At 48.7% G+C, this 19,592-nt stretch overlaps 1 protein-coding gene across 1 annotated transcript in view; it reads left to right on the top strand.

The window, feature by feature from the left end:
• Positions 1–4,731: 4,731 nt before the first annotated feature.
• The window catches only part of PDGFRA (platelet derived growth factor receptor alpha), a 34,505-nt gene continuing 19,644 nt past the window's right edge, over positions 4,732–19,592 (top strand). The window contains exons 1-5 of the mRNA XM_026083759.1: positions 4,732–4,847; positions 12,049–12,109; positions 13,566–13,880; positions 17,021–17,284; positions 18,221–18,351. Coding sequence (XP_025939544.1) covers positions 12,061–12,109; positions 13,566–13,880; positions 17,021–17,284; positions 18,221–18,351 — 759 coding nt within the window. The 5' untranslated portion in view covers positions 4,732–4,847; positions 12,049–12,060. The remainder of the gene's footprint in view (positions 4,848–12,048; positions 12,110–13,565; positions 13,881–17,020; positions 17,285–18,220; positions 18,352–19,592) is intronic.

Below are 19,592 nucleotides of genomic sequence, written 5' to 3'. Positions count from 1 at the left end.
CAGCCCCCGCGCCGCGGGGCAGCACAGAGCGAAGTGCGGCCTGGGGCAGGGCTGGCTGCGGGAATAATTAGTTTTTCCTTGCCTCTCGGGGCTGTATTACCTCACTCCTAAACCGGGCTAGGGCTGCTTCTGGACCGGAGCAGCCTGTTTATTCTGCCCCAGTCAAAAACCCAGGGCGGGAGCAGAAACAAAACAAAGCCTGTTTGCAAAGAATAACGCTTCCACGGCTGCTTTGGCATCTTTTAATGTCAAGAGCCAAATGCAACAACGAAAGCAAAACAGCTCGACGTTGTGGCAACAGCGGCCTTAGTGGGAAAACGGCGGGCACAAGGAACTACCTTAAACAGCCATGTGGTGAATCAAAGGTAGGGGAGGGAAGGCTGGGGAACAGGGGACCAGCCGTTAATTTCTTTTGTCTGGCTAACTTCTCTCCCGGTGGCACGGGATCCCTGCTATTCAGAGCCAAATTATGTTGAGCAAACAGAATGAGCGGACCTGGTGCTGTAGAAAGAGAGCAAGAAAAAGCCCGGGGAACCTGTAAATGTGCGCACGTCGGGGGGTGCCGGGGCCCGAGCTGGCCTGGCTGCTGCGTCCCGCGGGCAGCCCGGCGGTCCCCGGACCTGCTCCCCTTCTGCCACAAGAAACCCTCGCTGCTGCGTCCTCCTCCCTCGCCAATAGATGTGTGCACAGATTTATAGTGACAAGCGAGAAGAGGCCGCGCAGCTTTCTCCCTCTCTCGGGGTTTGGTGGGTTTCTGCTCCAGATTGGAGCCACACTTGAAAACGCAGGGGCTGTGGTTGGGTTTGGGTTTGTGCTCGGGAAAGCGGCGGCTACCGAGGGGCGTCCGTGAGCGGCCGGCCGCGGCCAGCCCTTGCCTCGGGGGCCACAGCCCAGAGCGCCCCAGCGCCTCCCCGCGTGTCCGGGAGCCCCTCGTTCCGCGGAGGATGCAGCGATCAGCAGGCACGAGAGTCTTTGCTCTCTGCTAAAGAAGAAAACACTACTGATGTTTTTTTTTTTTTTTGGGGGGGGGGGGAAGTAAAAAGGGCGACCAGCCCGTGGATGACCCATGCAAATACAGCCTGGCCAGTATAAAGCTGTTCTCTATATCCATACGGGCAGCTCAGCGTTTTACAGGTCCAGATTAGCAGCCCTGTGTTTAACGGACCTTAGGGAGGCCAGGCGGGAAGAGCCGAGCGGGCCACGGGGAAAGGCCGAGGCCCGGCCCGATGCAAGGCGGGCGGCCTCGGGGGGTGCGGGCGGCCGGGGCTGAGGGGTGGCGAGGAGCGCAGCTGGGGCTGCGAGGCGGTTTCAGACGACCTGGGCCGGCACCGTGCCTCAAAGTGAATGCTGCCAACGCTTAAACAGGGGTAACAGTAATCAAAAGCAGACCTCCCTTCCCACCAACAAAAAGGCCCCGTCCCCTCAACGGGGCTTTTCTGCGGGGCCTGGGCCGGGGCACCCCGTCGCCCGCCTCCCGCCGCGGGCCGGCCGGGCGGCACTGCGCCCTGCGCGCTGCAGAAGGGGTAGCCGCTCCCGCGGCCGCTCGGAGTCCAAATTAACCACCTATTAGCCTGCCTAATAGCCTTCAGCTAGTTAAACTCAACCCAGCTCACCCTCGGGAGAGAGCTGCAGGAAAGGGCTCATTATGCGTAGCAAATTGGGGCTCCTCCCGAGGGGCTGAGCGAGGCCTCTCGCAGGCTCCCTGCCCCTCTGGAAAAGTCCGAGACGGCAAAGAGCCGCCCTGGAAAAAAGGGGAAAACGTAGCTTTCCTCGGCCCCGTCGCTGCCCTCGCCGCGGACCCCCGCGGGCGCTGTGGGCTTGGGGTAGGAGCTGCCCGGCGGCCCGCGCCCACCCCGTGGGGCACGTTGGGAGCGTAAACAGGCGAGAGCGGCTCCAGCCCGGACGCCAGTTTTGTTCAAGACGTGCAGCTTCCATCTGTTGCCACATAAACACACGCTAGCAGGATGCCTTATGCTCCAGCATGGGGGGAGGGAGAAGGGTGGGAGGAGAGGAGAGAGACTTGGGGGCAGCAGTGGTGAAAATCCCCCCACCCCCCGCCTGTCCTTTCAGTAACCCCAAGTCCCCCGCGCCCCCCTGGACGGGACCCGCCGGAGCCACACGGGGCAGGGGGGAGCTAGCTCCGGAGCCGTCCTGAAGGGTTTATTTTAAATACCACCTCCCCTGCTCGGGACCAATCCATAGGCACCCCCAGCGCTTCGCGGGGGAACGGCCCAGCTGCTTTCCGCCCTTGCAGGCGTCTCTGCGGCCCCTCGCCCCACGCCGCGGTCGGGGGCAAAGCCCGGCGCGGCTCCCGGGGGCCGGGCAGGGCCCGGGGGTCCCTCCCGCTGCTCGCCACCCCGGGGAGAAACCCAGCCCCCGCCTTGCCCAGGGCACCCTGCCGCCCCCCTGTCCCGCTCCCCTGCGGCTTGTGGGGTCTGCCGGCCGCGGCGGGGGGCTCCTCGCCCTCGCCCTCCTCGGGGGGGCCGGCGCGGGGCCGGCGCGCTCCGGCCTTTCGGGAAGGGGAGCCACGTCGGGGGAAACGTCAGCGCTGCCCCCGGAGCGGTCCTCGCCGGCCGAGGAGAAGCTGGCGGACGGGGACACCCGTGCCCCGTCCCCTGTGCCTGCTCCCCGCCCGCCGCGTCAGGCTGGCCTCGCAGGCAGCTTTGCCAGTGCCGAATTCGCAATTTTTATTTTTTGCTCTGTCTTGCGAGATCCCACATGGAAGCCGTTAACGAATGCTCGATAATGATCATGACAAAGGCATTATTCAAATGAGGCAGGTAATTGCAACCAGAAGGCGCGTTCACCCCTTCCTTTTCCTTCTTTCTTTTTGCAAGAGTAACTCTCCCATTACATCTGATCCTGACGGTACTTAGCCAAGAGTCACCTTCATCGCTTTGCACGTTAAACCAGATACATCTACGCCGATAAATCACAACCAAAACGAAGGACGACCGTGCAGAATCTCCTCAGAGCTCAGAGGGAGCTGTTGCAACCAATCTGAACTTTAAATCTTCGTGGCGCTTAAATCTGCTCGAACCCAGAGCCCTGACCAAATTAATGATAGGATTTTTCTGCTCCAGCCTCCACAAATTACGGGGGTCGAGGCTGCTGTGTTTGCTTGCACCCCAAGGTAGATAATTCCAAGGTGCAGTGCCTTTTTGCCTTGCTTTTTGCTCGCTTGGAGCCTGTTGTTTATTCACAAGCATTACGGTATCCTGTTAGCATTCCGGACAAGGGGCTGCTCACAGATCTGACTCCGATGATTTCCTGGAGGAACATGTGGAAGCAATAGCGGGATTGTGCACTCACCCAGGCTGAGGATGCACTAGTGGAGAGCACGCAGAAGGCTGTGAGCACCACTGGGGACCCTGCAAACCCAGCCAGAGGGACCTCAGCTTGAACATGCTGTTCACAGAAGTTGGTTCTCGTTTCTGCCCCCATTCCCTTCAGGGGATCTGCGCTGCAGAGGCTTAATTCTCCTTCTGTTAGGAAAGAGAAAAACCACTGGATCCTGCTGCTTGACTTTGAGAACAAACTTTTCTATTGTGCAACACTAACCGGGGGGGACAAGAAAAGCGGGCGCGGGAGGGAGGGGCGAGCGCGGGGCGCAGCCGCGGCGGCGGTGCGGTGCGGTGCGGTGCGGTGCGGCTCGGCGGCGGCGGCGCGGCGCGCCCCGTTCCTGGGGCTGCACTGCCCCCTCGCCCGCGGCCGCTGCATCGCCCGCCGCCGGCAGCGGCGCCGCGCCGCGTTTCGCACGGACTCTCCAGTAAAAGGCAAGAGCAGCTCCCTGTAAACTCCCACGGCTACCTCTTATCGCCAGCAAATAGCAAGAGCCAACAAAGAGGAGATACCCGACTCTCCCCAGCGGGGATCAAAGCTCTGTCCAGAGCGTATTCAAACAGGACCAACTCAAACGTGCGCAGCCCTCGCCTCCGCAGGCACCTCCAGCCCGCGGTAGTGCCCCGTGGCTTGGTTATTACTGGGTTTTGTTTGCGCTGAGCAAACCAAAGCAAGAGAGGAGTAGAAGAGCATTCGCGATCCCGTCAGAGCGCCAGGTTTTGGTGTGGCTGGCTCCTTGTGAAGGTTACCTTTCGTTGTGTCTTTCATTCATAAATATTAGTGATTCGTCTTTCCCCCTCTCTCAGTGCCTCCTGCTTCTGGCTGGCACCCAGCCGTCCATCCAGCTCTCTATATCAAGCCCAAGCTCAGTAGTGTACAAAGGACCTGAGGAAGCTGCAAATTCGTTTCCAGATCAAACTCCTCATCCATAAACTCACACTGTGACCGTGGACACCGAGCCCGGCGCCTGACCCACCTTCCTAGAGGGTCTGAGGAGGAAGGCTCATTCATGAAATTGGGAACACTCTGAGTTTTCATGCAACTTTTTTTTTTCCCCCTGCAGTGCAAAACTCTCAGATTCCCCCTTTCCTCCCCCTCGCCCCTGCCATATGGCTAACCTCCCCCCTCCTCTGCAAGGCTGGTGAAATCTGGAGGCTGAGACTGACCCCCCTGCCTGCGTAAGAGCCCGCCGCCGGGACGCCCGCCCGCGGCCGCGGGGCTGGGGGCGCCGAGCGCGCCAGCGCGGCTCTTATTCTGAAGGGGCCGGAGGGGGCTTCATTTCCTGACAGCTATTTACTTAAAGCAAATGATTAGTTTTGGAAGGATGGACTATAACATTGAATCAATTACGGGACGCGGTTTGTGAGACCATTACAGTTGGATCTGGAGGGAGGGCGAGCGGGAGGGAAAGAGCGCGGCGGAGCGGGGAAAGTCACAAAAGACGTGGACATATTTTGGATACTTTACAATTTGCAGGGTTGTAACTGCGGATTACAAAGGAGAAGGTAAGAGGTGAGGGGGAATTTTCCCACCTTTTTTTTCCATCCTTCCTCCTTCTTCTTCTTTTTTTTTTTGTTTGTTTGTTTGTTTGTTTTTCTCCCCCCCCCGCCTTATTTATGTGGGCTTTTCTCATGCTCTGCCCGCGGAGCCTCGGCGGGGCGCAGACGGCGGCGGGCGCTGGGGCCCGCGGCGCTCTGCGCGGCGCTCCGCGGGCCGTCGGGCGCGGCGGCGGCGCGGGCGGCGCTAATGACAAACACATTGGGGCGGCGGGGCCACCGCGCCGCGCTCCTGCCGCGGGGGCCAGAGAGCCCCAACGGGCTCCGCGGGCTGCGGCGGTGCCCGCCCGGGGACGGACGGGGGGACAAGCACCATCGAAGTGAGGTAGGGTCGCGGCCAGCCCTCCCCCTCTTCTCGCAATCCGTTTAATCCCCACCTCTGCCCTTGCTTTCTTCACCCCCACTGCTCTCCGGTCCCTCCCCCCATTCTTTGTTTTTCACCACCTTCCCCTTTTTAGAGCCCCCTTCCCCACCTAAGTCCCCCCGACGGGGTAGGCTAAAGAGCCTGGGACCCCGGGAAGGGGACGCACAAATCCACCCCGCCCAGGCAAGCACAGCTCCATCCCGACGCGCGTCTTTTTTACACGTCTCGGCGGAAGGGAAGATGCTGAATTCAGGCAGCCCGACTGGTACCTGGAGGCTTTCCAGCTTACAGTCCCGCTTGCAACGGGAACCAGCCCCACTCCTCCCCACCGGACTCCCGGAGCCCACCGCTTCGTATCCCGGGGGCGGCAGAGTCTTCGCGGCCACCGTATGGATTTTGTCAAGCGCGGAGGTTGCAAACTTGCCAGCCTTTGCCAGGCTGGAGTCCCCTGGAAAGCCCTAGGAGCAAGTAGGAAATGGCTTTCTGGCTGTCCGCGGCATTGCTCAACATTTTTGGACGGGGATCCAGCAGCCCAGGAGCCGTTCCAGAGAACAGGACTTGGACAGCTTTTCCTGGAGCGAGCAGCGACAGATTTCGCGAGGCAGCAGCAGCCCCAGAGCCGCAGCAGCCGGCCCCAGGGGCTTGCCCACATCCCGGCGGACGGCGGGAGGCAGCTGCGGGGCAGCGGCCGGTGCCCTGGCCGCCCCCCGAGCCCCGGGCACGCTTCTCGCGCCCCTCGACGGCCTTTTCGGCGCGTCTCTTGCAAATCGTGCAGCCGCCTAGCTCGCCGCCGGCGCCCGGACCCCGCCGGCCGCGACGGGCTGGCATCGCCCCGGGCCGGTCGGGCCTGACGGACACGTCGGCGGGGCTGCGCGCACGTCGCTCTCCCTTAGCCCTGCTGCTCCGACCCGCGACACGATACCGTCTGTGCCCCCGGCGATTCCCGGCTGCCCCCCGGCCTCCCGGTGGGGGGGGGAGTGTGTGCAGTCTTCCGAGGGGTTGCGGGAAGGTCCGTGCCTTGCCCGACGGAGAGGGCTGAGAAAAGAAGCCCGGAGCTCTCAAGTCGGAGCGCCAGCCTCATTTAATCAGCTCCGGAGGGAAACGCGCGTTTGCTCTTGCCCTCTCCTTCTCCCCGTCTCCCTTTTCTTTTTCCTGGCTACCTCGCGTAAAAAAATTTGCTCCAGCTTGGCAAAGCCTTTCCTATTGTTTTGTAGACAAACAGAGCCGGGCTGGGAGCTGCCATCGCTGCTAGGTTTGCTGCGTGTCCCGGGCAGCCTCTGGGCGCCCGCATCGCTAGCAGCCGGCGCCTGGCGCTGCCGAGAAACGGAGCTTCTCCTGCTCTCTCGGGGCTCCCTGTGAGCCACGCCGGGGCTGGCAAGGACACCCCACAGTGGGGGGGCTGGAGGGTGTGAATGTAACCCCTCCCACCCCAGACTGAGCAGGCTGATAGCGCGGGTGCCCCCGGCCGGGCGGCGCTCTGTGGCGGGGTGCCTGGGGCAGGGGACCCGCTGCTGTGGGCCAGCCCCGCTCCCCTCTCACCGCCCTTCCCCTGGTTTGTGCGCTGCCAAGTGGGGCTGGGGGCAACGGCGAGGCGGGGGCACCCCCGGGCACCCCCAGCGTCCCAGCGTCGTCTCGGTGTCCCTGGACGGGGCAGGAGATGGGATCTGGCAAAACAAGGAGACAAGCATCAAAGGTTCCTCTGTCAGTGGCTGCAGCAAAATGTGAATTGTGGAGATCTGGCTTTTAATTATGGGTCTAGAAGCGAGAGAGGAAGATCTCCCAGCAAGGGACTTCACTTTTAGCTTCTAGATAACAATGAGCATTTTAGAAAGGCCCTCTGCTAAACAGTGGTTTAGTCAACCTCCCTCTCAGGGCTTGAAAAAAAGTTTAAAGAAAAGTGAGATCGTACAAAGCACTGGGATTTAGGAGTCCGCAAGTAAAACAGCTCTCCCAGCTTGCAGGCAGTCACCCATCGCTTAAAATGAGACTTCTTGTTCTGGTACCGCTCTGCAGGCATCAGTGGGCCAAAGGTGTGCCAGTACAGCAGTGATCGGACACTGGGGCCATCTTTCTGTTATTTGCTGCTTGATGTATGGAAGATTGTTGAGAGTAATATAAGTGTATTAGGTTTCAGGAAAGCAGGAAGTAATAAATATTTGAATAAAATACCTCTCCCCAGTACTACAGTATCAAGCTAGGATTTGAGTGTCATTTGTATAGGCCAAAAAAGACTTGCATACCACAGACCTTGTTGGTTATTTCCAACTGTATCACTTGGTCTAAAAAAGAATGTAAAATGGTTACCTTATGCAAACCTTGCCTTGCTTGTATCCTTTGTTCACCATGGCCAGAATGGCCTACATGTGAACTCTGAAAACTTTAATAGAATATGTTTACTTCACTTATTTTAAAGATCAGGGCATGACTTCTGAGAGATCATTTTTCTGTTGCTGACAAGAATTGATGATAATTTAAAAGAAGTAAGCAGTCCCTTCTCTCCCTCTTGCCTCACTCTCCTGCTTGATTCACCTCTTTCAAGTCAAAACAACTTTGCATGGGCACCCAAGGGAGAGGTTCACAAGGGCTGGCTTCCTAGATCCTCAATCAACAGAGATGGATTGTTTTTTCCATGCAGTGCTTCTGAGCGCCTAAGTTGGGATCTGAAGTGTTCTCTGAAGGTCCTTATCTGATTCCTTGGAAGTGCCAGTCTTTGACTACTGAGACAGTCTGGAAAGACCTTTAAGGAAATTTAGACTTTGCCAATACCTTCCCACCTTTAGCACCCAGACTGGTGGAGTCTGGCCTCTTGGCTGGAAGGCTCTTAGGAGAGCAGCTGTCTGCGCTGCGCCCTGCACAGCAAGAAGCACCCTGCAAGAGCCCAGCACTGTGCTAGGCTCGCTGCGTAGTTACTTATTCCTGCACAGCTCTAGCTACTCCCACATGGCTCAGAAGAAGCGTACAGGCTATGCTGGATACAAACACTTGTAAAGGGATGTGGAAGAAACCTCAGTTTAGGAAAATACTTGTGCCAGGCTTTTTCAAGGTACGAAGAGATTTTCTTTTCTTGTTTGTGCCTTTCCCCAGTGAAACCTTCAGAGCCTCCTGTTCACTGTGCAGGGCAGTTCTGCTTTTGTGGAGTCCTCTGAGCACGGGAATTAAGAACCAAGAAAAATTTCAGGAGGTCCTGTCTGAACATTTACATTCAGCTAGTGAAGTATATCACAAGGAGGAAATGATCTCCTCTTAGGCTGGCCTTAAGTCTTCCTAGGAAAGCTTGGTTTTCCCAGAAGGACAGACTGCCGCACTGACAAAATTGCCACTGAAAGTATCCAGCCCTTCTCATAACAAGGATAATCGCGTTATTACGTACCAAGATTTGCATCCCAACTACTGTCACATTGCTTATGTAAATACAGAGCAATAGGAATCTTTTTTTTTTCAAAAAGTGGAACTCGCATAAAATGAAAATGTAAGTAATTTGAATTTTAAGTTGATCCAGGAGATCTAGTTTAGATCCCATCTGCTATGTTGGAGACTAACGTTTTCTTCTGCTAGACAAGAAATTTGGCTCATTAATGTGGATCAACATTGCCATCCTGTGGCCAAGAGGATGAAATGTAGTGCCTCGGTAGCTGACAGGAAATGAGTTTGCTAGTCTCCAGTAGTTTTTCTAATAGATGCGATATTTTTCTGTCTTGAAAGAGTTCTTTATTTGATTTACGGTAGTAAATCTTTTTCCCCCACCACAATGCTTTCTCTCTAGTTCATGTAAAACAATTGGTTAGGAATATCAACATTTTCTAAAACATATTTCCATTGACATTCTGGATATTGATTTTAGTTTGGCTTCAACAGCAGTCAATGAAACCACTCTTGGTAGAAAGCCCCAAGCTTGGCAGTGAGGATTTGGAAGATTGGCTCCTTGACAGTAAAAGTTCTGATGTTCCTTTCCTAATTTTTTATCATTAAAGCACACAACAGAGATACCAAATCTCAGTCAGACCCTATGGTTAAAGTAGATGCAATGACTTTTATTCTGGGTAATCTGCTTCCACAGAGTTTGGCAAACCCTTCATGGCATGATTTAGCTTTTTTTTTTTTTTCCTTTTTTTATACACTTCCATGTTTCTATATTAACTAACAATGTTCAAGGTATGCAAGGAATTAAGGCTTGATTAAACTTACATTGTGTGTGTGCTACCAATAGTGGGCTTTCAGGTTGCATAAGCCTACTGGCTTCAGTGAGCTTCAGTGAGCTTACACCAATTTATGGTTCGATGGGGTGATGTTAGGAACTGAACCTGGCATGTTTACTCAGGGCTAGACTCAACTGAGGTTTGGGTGATTTGGGACAAAGAGGGCTGCTCCATCAAAAGGAAGGTTAAAAAAAAAAGCCAAATCAGTGTATGCAAAAATTAGGTGATAGTAAATAAACAAGAAAAGGTAAGCATACCTGCTTGGTGCTTCAGGCTTGCTGTTGTGGGAATGAGTAAGCTCTCCTTCGCCCAGAACAGCAGTGTGAAATTGTACCTGTATTAACACTTCACTGCAGCACCAATGTGCCAGGATACACCGGAGACAGGACTAATGTCAGACATGCAATGTGATTAAATCCAATTCAAATAGATTTTGAATGTGGATGATGATGACTCATTAGTGTATTATTCTGTCTTTCCCAGTGGGTAGGTGTTGCTCTGAGCCTTGCTGAGATTAATAGATCATTGAGGAAAGACCAAAGCTATAGGTTCCAAAAGAATAACCAGCTGGAAAATGCAAATTTAGTAAGTCCTTGTGATTTAAACTGCAACAGTAGATTGAGGCCCTCAGCTCTTATTGATTTTTATGGCAGCCTGCATAAGTGAATTACAAGTAGCACTTTGGAAATACATGTCATCACCTGGATTTACATCAGTGTATTCACGGGGCTTCAGTCCACCCATACTCACACAGGAACAGTGTAAGTCCACTTCAGCAGAGCTTCTTCAGACTTACTCGTTGTGTAAGAGATGAGTTAACTTTGTGTTTTCTCATTCTGTGCTGCATGACTTGCATTGAAAACTCTGGAAAAACAATGCATTGGGAAAGAGATCTGCCTTTTCAGACAGAAAAGGCAGAAGGAAATTTGGCAGACAGCAGGGTAACATTGTCTTGTGGATCTTGGGAACTTAGTAGTCAGATCAATAAAGCAGACCATGGGAATTCTTTCATGATTTACAGTGGGTTATTTTATCTGAAAAATTACAGGATAGAAATGTGATAAAAATGAGTAAGGAGACTGAAGCCAAGAGACTTCTTTGATGTCCAAGAATCTGTTATCAATGGGAGACAGACACATAAACACATGGCAGTTACTGCTAATTGAAGAATCAGGCAAAATGGCTTGTCTCTGCTGGAATGTTGTCAGTCGAATTTCTGAAGTTGTTTGTGCATGTTTTTTTTGGACTTGTAGTTTGTAAGTCTTCTAATCCTGCTTCTGAGACCTTCATGTTTTATTGTAGTATCAAACACTTTTTGCTTTGCAAAAGACCACAGCCTATTCCACATGTTGGATGAGGAAAGAGGGACTAGGTCAGAAATACTCCCTGGCATTTGGTAATCATTTAATTCCTGTCCAACACTGGCATAGTCTTAATAATGAGATGCACCTACGTGCTTTCCTGTCTCAGAACCAGGAGTTTGAATACCAGAGGGTGAATAGAAACTGTCCAGGACCGTTGAAAAGTAGTCCCTGTCTTGGCACATCATCCTTTTATTTACTCCTTGATTCGAGTTTCAGAGGCTCTTCTGTACAGTCTTTATTTAATCTATATTGGCTCTGGGCCAAATTCAATTTCTGTTAAAATCACTAACAACACATCCATTGATTTAATGGGAGCAGGGGCTGTAGGAGCTTTTCCTTTGGGAATTACCTAGCAGGCTGGTTGAGGGTTTTGAGCAGAAATGTGATTAGATGGCAAAAAATTACATAGATGCTTATTTCTGTTTTTGCCACTTTGAGGCTGATGCCTTATAATTATTTGTTTGAAAGCTGAAATTATCTCAAATAATCTATGACTCTTCACACTGTTAGGGGAAAGAGATGCTCTATGAATGGTAACACAGGCCTACAGTTTGTCATATGTTTATTCGATTAGAAAATTTTAGTGTAAGTTTTAGGCAGCATGTCTCTTGATCAAGGGTACTCTTGCTAAATGTGAAGTAAACACTGTTGTATTCAGTAAACTATATATATGCATATGTGCAATGGCAAAAGGAATATCACTGATGATAGTACTGTTTGTTTGTAATAAAAGTAGCTTTTAAATATGGCTTTTCTCCCATAGAATCAGCTTGCAGCTAAGAAGTCAGAACTTCTTGCATAAAGCCATTGCATCCTCACAGGCTTGTGTGGAGATACTGCATCTGTGCAGGGGTGTTTTGGCAGGCTCTGTCCTGGAGGCTGTGGGGGGCACCAGAGCTGGTCGCAGCTGCAAGCACCTCCCTTCAGCTTTGTGCCCAGCATAACTTCCAGGCTCAAAAGGATGAGGGGCAGGACCTGGCTCCTTACACTGTCAGTGGAGAGAAGATGTCATGGTTCCCAGCTTCATTCCCCATGCAGGGGGTCCGACTCCAGCCCTGTGCACCTCGCAGGAGTGCTGCGGTGCAGGGCCAAGTTGCCAGGGCCATTCCTCTCTGTGGTGCTCTGCAGAGCGCASGGAAGCTGGCCTGGGGCACTCGGGTTGCTGCAAACTCTTACATCTGTTACCAGTCTGTTAACTAGCTCGTTCTTCCTTCTTTCTGTTTCAGTTGTTGATAGCTATGGGTACTTCCCCAAGGACATTCCTGATCCTGGGATGTTTCTTCACAGGTAATATTCCTCAGTCCTCTAAGCCTCTCCATCCCTACTCCTTTGTAAATCCATATTTAAGTTTGCATTTTTTGCATCTGCAATAACAAATGCCAAATGGTTGGCAGCTGGCTACAGCCCCCATTCTTCTGGCCTTGTCTTTGGTAGCTGAGACAAGAACTACTGAGAAGACAGTAGGACTTTTGCTAGCCTGTGCCAGCTACTTTGGCACCTCTACAGCTCCTGTAACCTCCTGCATGGTTTGCCTGCCTTCACAGGGAAAATGGCTCCATGTACCTACGGCTGTCCTAGCCCTGCCACCCTGGAGTTTCTCCAGCAGCCTGGTACAGACGAGCCTGCCTGTGTGGGCTCCCCGTATCCTCCCACGCCACACCACATAACCACACTAGCTGGGCTGCCTGTCGAGCCGGCCACATCTGCTGAGCGAGTGGCGGTGGGAGGGGAGGGCAGGATTGGCCACAGGGTGCCAAATATAGAAAGGGCCTGTAGACCGAGATAACGTGCAAAAGTGAGAAACGGGTTTCAAAGAAAGTCTGGATGCCTACAGCCAGTTTATTGCACAGAGCCCACTTTCACACCATGGGCCTAAATGCCTTTTTATCACGGACTACCGTATAGGTTTTGTGCAGGATATTTGGTAGACTGAAACAGCAAATCTGTCTGCCTGGTGAATTCTGTTTTCTCTCCTTCTGTGGGGCTTAGGATGTGGATCCTCTAATTTTTCTTCTGGGAGTTGAACCTGTACTAGACCACCTACAAACTGCATAGGCTTGAGATTCTGACCCTATAAATCTAGACTGCATCTGAAAAGCAGTGCAATCTACAACAACTAGTTCAGTGAATTACAGTTTTATTTCGCTATAAACTTTCTGTACATTTTGGCTGGGGGTAGACCTGATGCATGAAGTTTGGAACTGAGCTCCTGCTCCAGCCCTTCACAGAAACAGAAGCCAGATGTAAAGGGCAGGTGTTGGCCTACAGAAATGGCTTCTAAATTTTGAACTGACTGTCAATTGTGAGCTTCCTCATAGGCTCACAGAACTGCTGATTTCCTGACCATTACTGTAAGGCTCTGCAGAGCAGCTTGTAAAATGCCAGGGAACCACGAGCCTCAGGGGGGATTCACTGGCCTGCAGCAAAGCAGTGCCCACATTTGGGGCGGGGAAGCTGAGCTGTGGATTGGGAGCCATCTCTAACTTCACCTCCATCTTTCACCTCTTGATTTGCCAAACCAAACTCAGCAAGCAAACATTTCTCTACTTTGCATTTCAAAGGAAGCCATTTGCCCTTCATTGGGAAGAGCTCTGGCTTTTAACAAAGGCAAATGTTCTGAGATATCAGTGTGTCAGAAATTGTCATAAAAGTGTCTGCTGTGGATCTGTTCTTCATTCTTTCACATCCCTGTGCCGAGGATGGTCTGTGTGTTCATGTGCTGTTTATTCCATTCTTTTTGCAGGACCGTTTCTAACATTTTGCCAGCTTCCTCTGCCGACTATTGTTCCCAGTAGAAACAAAATGGTTGTACAGCTGAATTCCAATTTCACACTGAAATGCTCTGGAGACAGCGAAGTGAGCTGGCAGTACCCAGTGACCGAGGGAAGCCACAGGATAGACATCAGACATGAAGAGAACAACAGTGGCCTCTTCGTGACAGTGCTGGAAGTAGGAAATGCCTCAGCCGCGCATACTGGCTTGTACGTTTGCTATTACAATCACACTCAAGTGGAGGATGGGGAAGTGGAAGGGAAGGACATCTACATTTATGTACCTGGTAAGTGGGGGATGTAACAGCAAAACTCACAGGTTTGAACGGAAGGGCTGTAACGTGGCTGTTTAGAAGATATGTAATAGTAGCAATTTGCTGTGAGGTGAAGATAAATAACCTCCATGGCCATTTCCTAACATGTAAATCAAGAGCAGCCCCTCTGAGTCTATGGATACATTCCTCTTTCTTTTTATTTTTTTCCACTTCTCTGGTAAGAGTTTTAGTTCTCAAGAAGAGGGGTGAATTTGCAACCTCATAGCCTGAAGTCTCCTGACCACCAAGGGCTGGGCAAATTGGCCATGGTGGCCAGGGCAAGCCACAACTCAGCTTGGAGAAGCTCTGCAGGAGAGTGTTCAGACCTCGTGTCTGCCCAAGGCCTGGCCCCCACTCTCGCAATTCCCCGCAGAGTAACGCTGATGCTGGTTGTTTCAAGGGAGACTTTGGTGGACGTTTTGGGACTTGTACTGAGCAAACCAGCATCATGTTTGACACTAAAGCAGTCACCAGATGCTAAAGGCCTTTTCTGATTTTTAGCCTGAACAAGGCTTGAACTGACAATCAGAAGAGAAAAGGGAATTTCTGACCGAACACTTGCTGGAAAGTGCCCACATGTGCACAGGGCGCAGGAAGCAAGGCGATAAAAAAAGCAGCAGAGCTGTCTTGGGGTGGCTGTCACAAAAGATGTCAACACAAGAAATGTTACTGTTGGTCAGTCTGATGCAAGATCAAAAATATGGTGTTTCCAAGCATCATTTCTAGCAGTGCCCTATAATTTTCATAGCAAACACAGCCTTCCTTGTCCCCGTGCTACCGTTCCCTTTAGTAATGGAAAATCTCTTGGACCCAAAAGAAACGGCATCCCTTATTTTTACAAGTACCAGCCAGGAGCTTTGCCCTCCCACCTCTTTGTTCCACTTGCAAATTCCTTTAACAGCTTTCTGTGCTGGTGATGGGATCAAAATCTTTTTTGTGGTAGCTGAGATAGGCACCCCAGGCTGAGCCATAGTCGACTGACTGCCTTTGTAAAGTGCTATCGAGATGTTTCCTGAGCATTGGCTGGAGCTCAGGGCATGAGCGGCAGAACTGCAGGATCACAGAAGATCAGGCTGGTGAATTTGCAGTAAATATTTTGAACAGGAAATGAAAGAATGAAGAAGAGAATGCAAATTATCCTGTAAAGCTTAAATATGTTGTGAAGGAAATAATGTCTGAAACGGCGAGGAAGATGGTGAAAGGGAAAAAGGCAGAGTGCACCAAAGAGATCTTTTAAAGCTATTTTGCCACAGTATTAAGTTCGTGAAGATCATGATGTGTGATTTGACTGAAGTGATTCTTCCAAGATTTCCTCTACATTTCCCACAATGAACTTGAAGTGTTAGTATTCATTCTTGAAGCAACAACAGTTTTCAGCAGAGGCTACAGAGGCTTTGGCACATGTATCTCAATTTCCAAACAGCTCTAAACAAACCACCAAAAGATTTTGATGCTGTTAAACAGTCTTGTAACTTACTTAACTCAGAGGTTTCCACATAACAAAGGAATATAAAGACAAGAGACAGAAGATTCCTTCAAGAAGAGTGGGKTTTTTTGCTTCAAATTTTAAATGCCTCTAGATTTCAGCCTACCAGATATGCAGGGCAGAGACACCCTGTAATTTGTTCAGATGTCAGAAAGATGTCAGAAATGCAGAAACATATCTTTTTCTCCAAATTATAGAGAATGTTTCTGTTCCCGCTATAAAGTCTGTCTTTACAATTGTTTTTTCCTGCAGTGAATTAGGAGGGCAATGGGTGGCAGCAACCCACTCTAACCAAGGCGGATTGCTTTGAGACTTCACACAGTATCCCGGTTTCACTAAAAGCACACACAAAACTAAACTAGGTGAATCCCATCTCTGTTTCAAATTACATTGGGAAAATAAATACATGGAGTTGGCAGAGCGTTTGGGAGGGAGTGCTGTGTTTGAAATATTGCTACAAAGAGCCTGCCAGGGCAGCACAAATTCTATTGTTGGCAGGATTTGTATTGCTATTTATTACATTTCATTATAAAGCTTTGCTCAGGAACTTCAGGCTAGCAGAGATTATTTGTTCATTTCAAACAGCCAAATTTAGATAATTTGAGGCGCGTAGTTCTGAAGTTTGATATGTTATGCAATTATGTTTTAAATTCAGAATGGGGATTGGTTGGGTAGGTAAGTTGGCATCTATTTTGTTGGTTTTTAAAAAAATGCAAGCATCAGGTGTTTGTTTGCTTTTTTATGGTTGAACATCATATTTTGGAAGCCACATGCTCTGACCATAATTAGCTATACCTCATAGCCATAATGTTGGACTTGTTAGAAATGCATAAAGATAAGTACTTGAAGTTATTTTTGATGAAATGTGGCTTTAACGGTGTTAGCCATAAACAACTCCAAACTGATTTCTACTTTTTCACTTTAAAAATGATGTTTTTCTAGAAGTGCTTACATACCATTTAGGGGACAGCCAATATTACCAAAGGAAAAAAAAATGTAACTGAAGAAGAACAGGAATGAGCTGTGCCAATAAAAGACAGGATCTTTATTTAATATATATTTTTAATGCAGAGAATATTATACCTGAGTGCAAAATCTCGTATCATAAAAATAGAATGTTTAAGCCCAAATTCTGCCCTAAAATCCTTGTTGCATATATATCTTGACAGAGCTGTCTGTGATAGAGAAAGGGCATTCATCTTTACTTTATTCCCCAGCAATTGCACAAACATTTTACATTCATTAATGATTTTTCTTGCATTTTGTCACTTAATATCCTTTTGTCCTCACTATGGGATTATATCAGAACCAGGTCTAAGGGGAATAATAATTYTTAGCTTTTTTTTCTTGGAGTCTTTCGCTGTTCTCCTTTTGCCTCCTGAACTGTCACAACGGAGGCTTTTCCTGAGTTGCGCTTAGGTTGAAAGTCTTGCTACATGTCACATCAGAAAGCAAAAATGAGATACTACATACCATTTAGCATGCCTTAACTGCAATCTCTGGAGACATGGTGTGATGAGCTGTGCTAATTTGAGTTAAGATCTACAACTGGTCATTGATATCCCTGTTCTTGTATATGGACCTACTACAAACAAGACAGTGTAAAACCGCTCCTTGTTTTTCACAGATCCAGACATGCCTTTTGTTCCTTCCATACCAGAAGATCAGTTCATCTTAGTAGAAGAAGGCGATCCTACCATTATCCCGTGTCGTACAAGCGACCCAAATGCTCAAGTGACTTTAATTAACAGTTTAGACAAGGCTGTCTATGCCTTCTATGACAGCAAGCAAGGCTTCATTGGGAATTTTCCTGCAGGCTCATATACATGCAAAACAACAGTTGAAGGTGTGGAGTTCAAGTCTGAAGAGTTCCTCATCTATATTATAAGAGGTAATTATTTTTGTTCATTTAAAAAAAAAGAAGTAGTAATATTCAACTCAGTTCTTTTCTCATGCTGCAAGAACCATATAAGCACCAGCATCCCAGGATTCAGTGCAGGCTCAAAATCTACCCTGGAAACTGAGTGTGAGCTGCTTCCCCCACGCTGAGCTTCTTGCTGCTGTGCTCATATTGCCAGTAGTGCCTGAGCTAGGCAGGTTAAAGCTAGCTTGGATATATGTCTGCATAGTGCCGTTGTCTTCATGATAACTGCAGTACCAATATACTCTGAATCACTTTTGAAAATTGGCCCAAGAAATCTTATCTCAGCAGTTGCATATAGTTTTGATGAGAATAAAATGTCCTTAACTTCACCTCATCTACCACACTGTTGCAGGAAGAATCTTCTGCAATACATGTATTTTCCTCCTATTTGCTGAAATGAAACTTAAAAGACTGGTGTTTCTCAGTGGCTTCATATCTTAGGACTCTGGGTAATTTGAAAAACTGCAAGGTTCAAATATTTTGAAAACAAGTTTTTTATTGGTCAGCAATAGATTCTCAAAGTCAGTCACTGATTAGCAAAAAGGAAAATTGCTTTTGTACCAAGTGTGTTTTCACGGGGGCAACTTACCTTTTGAGATAGGAACTTCTAATTGAAATTTTATGCATGGGTCATTTCTTTGTGGGATTGAACTCAATGCCTGTAAACTTTGTGCTTTAAATACACAATGTCTGGGTAACTGTTAATAAAATAGCTAAGAAGGGATCATCTTCTATTTTTGTTTATACCTCTGTAAATCAGAAATTCTTTAATTGAATTTTCCGTGGTAGTTCCTCAGTAGAGGAAGTGAAATGGAAATTTACCCCTGAAATCACACCATGCAAAAACTGCATACTGTTTTAAACTAAATCTGCTCTCTCCCTCTCTCTCTCTCTTATCTTTAGCTACTTCACAGCTGCCGGTTGAAATTGAAGCTCTTAAAACTGTCTACAAAACAGGCGAGACCATTGTAGTAACTTGTGTGGTCTTTGACAATGAGGTGGTTAATTTACAGTGGAATTATCCTGGGAAAGTGGTAAATATCTCTTTTTTTTTTTTGTTTGAATGATTGTTGTTACTTATTAGGGAAGAAGGTGGGGTTGTAAAATATTCTTCTTTTTTCTGATTGTATGAGGACAGCTGAGGAGAGAAAACAAAATAATTTCTTTTATTTTCAGGTTATCACAAAAGAAAGTCAGTACCAAAAGTTAGAGTTCACTGTTAGTAAGTATGCAGAGCATGAAAGGAAGGTGAGGTGTGACTAGGAGTACATGTGCCGAGGGAGGAATACTGTCTCTCAGGTCTTGCCCTTAGAAAGTTTTCTGGGACAAAAAAAGAAATGTGTGGAAATAGATTTAGAAATGTGTCTGACATCCATGTATAACTCTGTTGCTGAAGTACAGGTCTGAACCTTTAAAATGGTGCTCTTAAACCCTGAACTCTTGGGCATAATGGACAATGAAGAATCAAGTTCTTAGTCTTAACTGTTCTTCATTGTGCAGGTGTAAATTAAAATGACTCACAGTCAACGTAGTTACATACTAATAAGAACTTCCTAATAAGAAAGCCTTAAAATTTTTGGAGACTCCCGCAAATTTTCAAGCTTTCATAACATTCTTCTACAGTGAAAATTTTTATTCAGTGAGACTTGATTAGAGCCAGCCAGGTCCCCTGCCAATGGAGAATTTCAGCATGTCTCACATAAAAAGTCTGGTAACTGAAGGGATGGAGTAGTTGAAGTCACTACCTAACTGTGATCACAAATCATAGCTTTTATTTAATTAAGTTAAGAGCCCAATAGAAAAAATGTTTTGAGAAGGTTTTGTTCTATTTTCCACATTACACATCATAATCTCTGCTATTTGCCGCCATTCAAAACTATCCTCAGCATATTGTTTATTCCAGWCTCCCATAATAACCTCATCTACAATTCTCACCATCCTTATTCTCACTAGAGTCTTCTCCCTGAAAATAAATTATTTTCATTTTGAGAGCAGACAGAACATAGCATCTAGGAACTGGTCACTTTTTGTCTGGTGGAGAGCACAAAAATCCGCCTTACTTCATGGGAACTAAACAAAGAAAATTCAGAATAAAAACCTGCTGCTTTTCTGTCTGAGGAGAAGGTAGCATAAGCAATAAAATGCTCTTTCAGGCTGTTCACCTGAATTTTGGATGGTATTTTATTTTGAGTGAACAAAATATGAGCTCTCAAACTCCTCACCCTTTTGTGGCTGTCCCCAAAAGGATGTATTCTTATGGACATACCTTTTGTGC

The sequence above is a fragment of the Apteryx rowi genome, unplaced genomic scaffold, assembly GCF_003343035.1.
Source record: "Apteryx rowi isolate R43461 unplaced genomic scaffold, aptRow1 scaffold_614, whole genome shotgun sequence".
NCBI lineage: Eukaryota > Metazoa > Chordata > Aves > Apterygiformes > Apterygidae > Apteryx > Apteryx rowi.
Note: the sequence above shows the minus strand (reverse complement) of the source record. Positions and strands in the feature narration are given on the sequence as shown.